This window comes from Rana temporaria, chromosome 3 (genome assembly GCF_905171775.1).
Source record: "Rana temporaria chromosome 3, aRanTem1.1, whole genome shotgun sequence".
Classification (NCBI taxonomy): domain Eukaryota; kingdom Metazoa; phylum Chordata; class Amphibia; order Anura; family Ranidae; genus Rana; species Rana temporaria.
In genome coordinates, this window is record NC_053491.1 from 18,300,443 (window position 1) to 18,308,512 (window position 8,070).

The 8,070-nt window shown below is 47.9% G+C and overlaps 1 protein-coding gene across 1 annotated transcript in view; it reads left to right on the plus strand.

The window, feature by feature from the left end:
• LINS1 (lines homolog 1) overlaps nt 1-7,580 on the plus strand; it is a 28,283-nt gene extending 20,703 nt beyond the window's left edge. The window contains exons 7-8 of the mRNA XM_040342324.1: nt 4,780-4,963; nt 6,490-7,580. Coding sequence (XP_040198258.1) covers nt 4,780-4,963; nt 6,490-7,345 — 1,040 coding nt within the window. The 3' untranslated portion in view covers nt 7,346-7,580. The remainder of the gene's footprint in view (nt 1-4,779; nt 4,964-6,489) is intronic.
• The last annotated feature ends 490 nt before the right edge of the window (nt 7,581-8,070 follow it).

Sequence of the window (8,070 nt, forward strand, 5' to 3'; positions counted from 1 at the left end):
CACAATAAGAACAATCAAAGCGACGACCCCCCCCCCCCCCCCCCTCCCGCCGACATCCGGTGCTTCTCCGGACTCTCCTGTGCCATCGGGGCCCGGAGAGCGAATCGGTCGGCGCTGCCTGGAAAGCATAGAGATGACTGGTGACCAGATGGTCACCAGTCATCTCTATGATCATCGGAGGCCCGGGCGCGACGTTATGACGTCACGCCCGGTACCCGGAGTTGAACAAAGCCGCAATCGCGGCTGTCGGCCTGTGATTTTTTATTTTTTTCACAGATTTTCATGCTTGTAAGTCTGGAGGAGAGATGTGTGGTCTTATTGACCCCACATCTCTCCATAAAGAGGACCTGCCACACTGATTCCTATTACAAGGGATGTTTACATTCCTTGTAATAGGAATAAAAGTGATCAAAAAAATAAAAATGTAAAAATAAAAAAAATTAAGTAAAATAAAATTAACCACTTCCTTACTGGGCACATATACCCCTTCCTGACCAGGTGAAATTTCAGCTTGTGGCACCGCGTCACTTTAACTGACAATTGCGCGGTCATGCGACGTGGCGCCCAAACAAAATTGACGTCCTTTTTCCCCCACAAATAGAGCTTTCTTTTGGTGGTATTTGATCGCCTCTGCGGTTTTTATTTTTTGCGATATAAACAAAAATAGAGCGACAATTTTGAAAAAAAAACAATATTTTTTACTTGTTGCTATAATAAATAGCCCAATTTTGAAAAAAAAACTTTTTTTTTTCTCAGTCTAGGCCATGGGTCTTCAAACTACGGCCCTCCAGTTGTTCAGGAACTACAATTCCCATCATGCCTAGTCATGTCTGTGAATGTCAGAGTTTTACAATGCCTCATGGGATGTGTAGTTCCTCAACAGCTGGAGGGCCGTAGTTTGAGGATCCTTGGTCTAGGCGATACGTATTCTTTTACATATTTTTGGTAAATAAAATAAAAAAAATCGCAAGAAGCGTCTGGTTTGCGCAAAAGTTATTGCGCTTACAAAATAGGGGACAGAATTATTATTATTTTTTATTATTTTTTTTTTTACTACTAATGGCGGCGATCAGCATTTTTTTCGTGACTGCGACATTATAGCGGACACATCGGACACTTTTGACACATTTTTGGCGCCATTCACATTTATACAGCGATCAGTGATATAAATATGCACCAATTACTGTATCAATGTGACTGGCATTGAAGGGGTTAACACTAGGGGGTGAGAAAGGTGTTAAATGTGTACCCTGAATTGTGTTCTAACTGTGGGGGGGGGGGGAGGGGTGACTGGGGGAGGTGACCGATGCTGTGTCCCTATGTACAAGGGACACAGATCGGTCTCCTCTCTCCCTGACAGGACATGGATCTCTGTGTTTACACATAGTGCTCCACGTCTTGTCCCTGTAGCCGCCGATCCCGAGTGCCTGGCGGAAATCACGGCCGCCAGGCACTCGCATCGGCATCTCAGCGATGCGGCGAGCACGCACGCACCGCCGCTGACTGCGCTCGCAGGCCGTAAAGACACAGCCAGTTAGAGAATTAGAACCACCCTGTGGCCTTATAAAGTCGTACGGCCGTCGGGTAGTGGTTAAATTTTTGATTTTTTTTTCAAAACACCCCTGTCCCACGCAGAAGCGAACACGCATACAAGTCCCGCCCACAGATGTAAACGCCGTTCAAACCCCACATGTGAGGCATCATCGCGTGCGTTAGAGCGTGTGCAACAATTCTAGCACTAGACCTCTGTAACTCAAATAGTAACCTGTAAAAAATGTTAAAGCGTCACCTATGGAGATTTTTAAGTACCGAAGTTTGGCGCCATTCCATGAGTGTGCGCAATTTTAAAGCGTGACATGTTGGGCATCTATTTACTCGGCGTAACATCATCGTTCACATTATACAAAAAAATTGGGCTAACTTTACTGTTTTGTTATTTTTTTAATTCATGATTTTAATTTTTTCCCCAAAAAAGGCTTTTGAAAATTATTGTGCAAATACCGTGCGAGGAAAAAAAAGTTGCAATGACCGCCATTTTATTCCCTACGGTGTCTGCTAAAAAAAATATATATATAATGTTGGGGGGTTCTGATTAATTTTTTAGCAAAAAAAATTGTAATTTTTTACATGAAGGAGAGAAGTTGCCAAAATAGGCCCGGTGGACAAGTGGTTAAAGGGGTAGAACTTCCGGGGCTGAACTGGTTAAGGGCCAAGATTCCTGTATAATTTTCCTCCCCTGGTCCTTGGATGAACCTTTTGCACACTTGGATGGTGCAGTCAGCTGGATGAACTTCAGGTATGAAGAGCTTCATTGGATGATGGGAGCTTCAAAGCATCCCAAGTGTTGATCTGAACGTTATCAATAAAAGTAAACACAAGATAAGTGAAATCTTATCCTCAGTTCTCGTCATTGGTTTGTATTGCTGTTTCCAAGTTCTAAATTCCTCTGTCATACCAGGATTGGCTTTAAAATAACGCAACGTGAAGTCCATAAACGCTTAAAAAAAAAAATGGGTCAGTATAGGAATTATGAACAATGTACAAAGGTAATACCAGGACACCAGCAGATATAACATTTTTAACCACAATTTCGCCAATATTCAAGGTTTGCAAGTTGTGTTACAATTATGGGCTACAACAAAATGGTGGCTGTCGGCACGCAGACACCGACTCCCTGTTGCATAAATGTGAACGAGATGGGTTATAGATGGCTTGAAATCCTGTTCTCTACCTGTAGAGACCGTCTCTGGCGCGTTTTTACCCTTTTTGCGGCTGTCTTGCACCTGTCTTTTCACCTGTTGACAGGTTTGGTGGGCATTCTAGCGAGCGATACTATTTTCATTGTTATGGGCTAGCTATGTATGTGGGTGAGTGAGACATTGGCATTGATGCCAACATACCATATTGAAATGTACTGAAACTACACCCAAAATTTACTGGCACAGCTAAGTTTTATTTTTTATAAATTTTTTTAAATGGTGTTTCCAAAATTTTTAAGTTTTTTTAAGTTCAAATTTCAGTACCTAAGCTACAAACGAGTACAAAATGCAATTAGCAATATTATGTAAAGAATATATTAAGGCAAAAAAAATATTATTTTATTCTGGATATAGTAAGTAGAACAGGACTTAAATGGGCGGCGCACACACATGAAATTTACTCTCACAGTGATACTGAGTCACCGGTCACCGACGCGACACGTCCCCTCCTGAGTCACAGTGACAATCTCTCTCCACGCCAGGCGGTCCCCTCAGTCCAAACAGCACTAACAGTCCCACTCCCGTCCCGCAGACCCACACAGGAGGCTTCAGCCACTCTGCTCGGCTCCCTTGCACCATGATATCACACAACACATGCTCAGGCACCGCCTCTGCCAGAATCGCACCACCCCCCGCCAGTGCTGCCCTAACACACTGTAGCGGGCACTCAGCTGGAGATGGCCCTGGCCGGAAATGGAACTGTAGCGGGCACTCAGCTGGAGATGGCCTCGGCCGGCAATGGAACTGTAGCGGGCACTTAGCTGGAGATGGCCTCGGCCAGCAATGGAACTGTAGCGGGCACTCAGCTGGAGATGGCCTCGGCCGGCAATGGAACTGTAGCGGGCACTCAGCTGGAGATGGCCTCGGCCGGCAATGGAACTGTAGCGGGCACTCTGCTGGAGATGGCCTCGGCCGGCAATGGAACTGTAGCGGGCACTCAGCTGGAGATGGCCTCGGCCGGCAATGGAACTGTAGCGGGCACTCAGCTGGAGATGGCCTCGGCCGGCAATGGAACTGTAGCGGGCACTCAGCTGGAGATGGCCTCGGCCAGCAATGGAACTGTAGCGGGCACTCAGCTGGAGATGGCCTCGGCCGGCAATGGAACTGTAGCGGGCACTCAGCTGGAGATGGCCTCGGCCGGCAATGGAACTGTAGCGGGCACTCAGCTGGAGATGGCCTCGGCCAGCAATGGAACTGTAGCGGGCACTCAGCTGGAGATGGCCTCGGCCAGCAATGGAACTGTAGCGGGCACTCGGCTGGAGATGGCCTCGGCCAGCAATGGAACTGTAGCGGGCACTCGGCTGGAGATGGCCTCGGCCGGCAATGGAACTGTAGCGGGCACTCGGCTGGAGATGGCCTCGGCCGGCAATGGAACTGTAGCGGGCACTCGGCTGGAGATGGCCTCGGCTGGCAATGGAACTGTATCGGGCACTCGGCTGGAGATGGCCTTAGCCGGCAATGGAACTGTAGCGGGCACTCTGCCCCCCAATAGTGCTGCATATAAGTGCCTCATCAGTGCCTGTCAGTGCAGCCTCATCAGTGAAGGAGAAAACTTGGCTTTTTACAGTTTTGTAACAAACAAAGACTTTTTTTAAATTTTTTCATTTATAAATACAATACGCACACACAAGGCTAGTTATACCTAGGAGAGAAAAATAATAATTTTAGGGGTAGCTTATACTTTAAGAAATGCTTCCTGCTTGTGCACAGCAGACTGGTGACCTCACCGCGGCCCAGACAGTATCTTCGCCGGAGCTGACGGACTGATTTTTAATAACAACATTATGACTTTTTTTTTTTAAAAAACAATTACAGTTGCTGTACATACTGACATGTCTGGAATGTGTTACTTGTGTGAATTCCAAAAAGCACTTCTATCTCAGAATTATTCATTGGAAAATCGGGTAAACCTTTAATGGGGCATCTATGCCCAGCGTGCAAACACTTCAGGTACCAGGAGAGGGCAGTCTCGTCTGCTGTGATTTCCAGAGACTGATGGGACTTGTGTTCTGTATTTCAGGGCAGACCGAGGTTCTGGCTCCGGACATTCTGATGGCTCACCTCCTGAAATTCCTAAAGCGCCATATTGAGTGGAAGGAGCCGGTGCACCCTTGTGAGTGGGTGTCTCTCGCCTTCATAGAGCAGGATGACGACATGTTGGAGGTTGCCAAGTGTTTACTTAAGATGTACCAGCACAATCCTAGGTGAGTGTATCGAATATGACCACAGAAGACAATGGCGGACCTTGCCCTAAAATTGATGCAACCCCTATTTTTTTAACCCCCACTTCTGATGTAAAAATGCTACCTCAACGCAAAAAAAAAAGCAATGAAAGGTAACATACTTGCCAAAGGCCAAGGCTTCTGGTGTGTTTGCTTTGGCGCCAGTGACGTTGCTCAGTGTTCCTGCACCCATCTTGGAAACCCTAGCGCAGGGCTCGACAAATCCCGGTTGCCAGGTCGCCATGGCGACTAGAAATAGCGTCCTGGTGAGTGGGGGCTTGGAAGGTGGACATGGGCAAAAAAAAAAAATTCTGTTCCATAGGACCGGCGCTCCGAGGACTAGGTCGAAGCCGCGGCCTTTTCCCAGGATCGCTGCGGGTAGGATGTTTCGGCGTAGTCCGCAGAGCGCCTTTTCCCCAGGATCGCGGCGGACTAGGCCGAAGCCGCGGCCTCGCCTAAAAACTTAAGACTGGCGCTCCGCGGACCAGGCCGAAGCCGCGGCCTCGCCTAAAACATCCTGCCTGCAGCTCGCCGCGATCCTGGGAAAAGGCCGCGAGCGGCATCAGGCTGGATGCAGCTCGCGGCCTTTTAACAGGATCGCGGCGAGCTGCGGGCAGGATGTTTTAGACAAGGCCGTGGCTTCGGCCTGTTCCACGGAGCGCCGGTCCTAAGTTTTTTTCCCCTCAAATAGAGCTTTCTTTTGGTGGTATTTGATCACCTCTACGTTTTTTAGTTTTTTGCGCTATAAACAAAAAAAGAGCGACAATTTTGAAAAAAATGAATATTTTTTACTTTTTTCTGTAATAAATATCCCCAAAAATATATAAAAAAAACTCCTCAGTTTAGGCCGATACGTATTCTTCTACATATTTTTCGTAAAAAAAAATCGCAATAAGCGTTTATTGATTGGTTTGCGCAAAAGGTATAGCGTTTACAAAATAGGGGGTATTTTTATGGCATTTTTATTAAATTAGTAATGGCGGCGATCAGCGTTTTTTTTTTTTTTCTTTCGGTACTGCGACATTATGGCGGACACTTTTGACACATTTTTGGGACCATTGGCATTTTTAAAGCGATCAGTGCTATAAAAATGCATTGGATTACTATAAAAATGCCACTGGCAGTGAAGGGGTTAACACTAGGGGGAGGGGAAGGGGTTAAGTATGTTCCCTGGGTGTGTTCTAACTGTAGGGGGGGTGGCCTCACTAGGGGAAACACTGATCTTCTGTTCATACATTGTATGAACAAAAGATTAGCCTTTCTCTCCCTGACAGGACCGGGAGCTGGGTGTTTACATACACAGCTCCCGGTCCCCGCTCTGTAACGAGCGATCGCATGTGCCCGGCGGCGGGCACGGGAGTCGGGGGCGAGCACGCGCCCCTAGTGGCCTGCGAGAGAGCCGACGTAGAGCTACGGGCTCTCGCGCAGGGGAGCCGACCTGCCGCCGTCGGCAAGTAGTTAAAGTGAAGAGGAAGACTTTGCATATTAATCAGTCTCCTGTTTTTCAGCCTTTGCTCTCCATCTACAAGCTGTGAGTCGGAGAATTCGATATGGAGCGGATCGTCGCATCGCTCCGGCAGCGACCCTCACTGCGTTTTCCTCTTCCTGCTCAGCAATGTTTCGTTCGATTCATCGGTGCTGCTGGATTTCCTGATCTCCTCGGAGACCTGCTTCCTGGAATACTTGGTCAGGTACCTGAAGCTGCTGAAATGCGACTGGCCTCGGTTCCGTCTCACATGTTCTTTATTCGATAAGTCTAGAAATTTCCATCCGTCCGGCGTCTCTTTCCATCCGCCGCAAGAGCAATCGGTGAAAGCAACACCAATTCAGAGCGACTGCATTTGTTTTCCTAATCTGCTTTTACCCACTCCTATGGAGATTAGCAGGCCTGCCTCTTCACCGGTCGGTCATACCAAGCATTCGACACCTCCCTCGCCATCTGGCTGTGTAAACTCCTCAATGGGTGCCCTTCAACGCCTTGTAGACTATGACAGCTCAGAAGATTCCGAATCGGAATCTGCGGACAGCGAGCAGGGTCCTGTCATTGCACACTCTGCAGGGGATGACGGCACAGATATAGATAAACACATGAAAAGGTTGGAGCTGAAAGCCCATTCTCCAACATCCCCTCCTTCACAACCAAGTGCACAAGCCGGAGGAAACACGTGTCATGTCCAGGGTACCCAGCAGAGGGCAGTGCAGTGCTTGGAAGACCTTCAAGAAGCTGTTAATAGGCTGCACAGGAAGAAGCTCTTTCCATATAATCCTTCTGCATTGCTAAGGCTGCTTTCCCACGTCAGTGGTCTAAGCACAGAATACGGGGGTACGCACGTTCTGCCGGAACAGCCCCCCAACAAAATATAAAAACTCTATCACTGATGACTTCTGTGAAACTGTTATAGATGTCATCAGATATGAATATTATGGTGCTATAACCTAGTAAGTGCCCGAAAAAGCAAGTGAGATAAAAAAAAAGGCCATGTACACAGCTGTGGCTATATCAGATCTCACCTCTGCAATTGCCGGCTCTTTTATTCTATGAAAGTTAATAGTTTGTTGTGTAATAAAGTCTAACTCCGGGACTTGGTGAAGTATAAAATGTTTGTAACCCCATTTTTTTATTAAATTTTTTTTTTTCATAAACGTCATACTTACCTGCTCTGTGTAATGGTTTTGCACAGAGCAGCTCTGATTTTCCTCGGGTGTACCTGGCTTCTCCCCCTTGCCAGGTGCCCACCATTCTATGGGGGCACTCGTGTGGGCTCGCACCCAAGCCTTACTCTATGCATAGGTGTGCGCAGCCTATTGCATTAGGGTATGCACCAGGGATGGACTGGCCATTGGGACTACTGGGAGTTTCCCGGTGGGCCGGCTTCAGTGACAGCAGACCTCCGCTCCTCTGGCTCTCCCTCCCGCAGCGCTCAACTCCTCTCCCTCCCCGCAGCGCTCACCTCCTCTCCCTCCCCGCAGCGCTCACCTCCTCTCCCTGGCTAGTTCACATGAATACAGACATGCTCCTCGGGAGTCGTACTTGGAAGCTCATCATACGATCCGGAAGGACGGCGGCCACACACAGCTGTGACATAAGC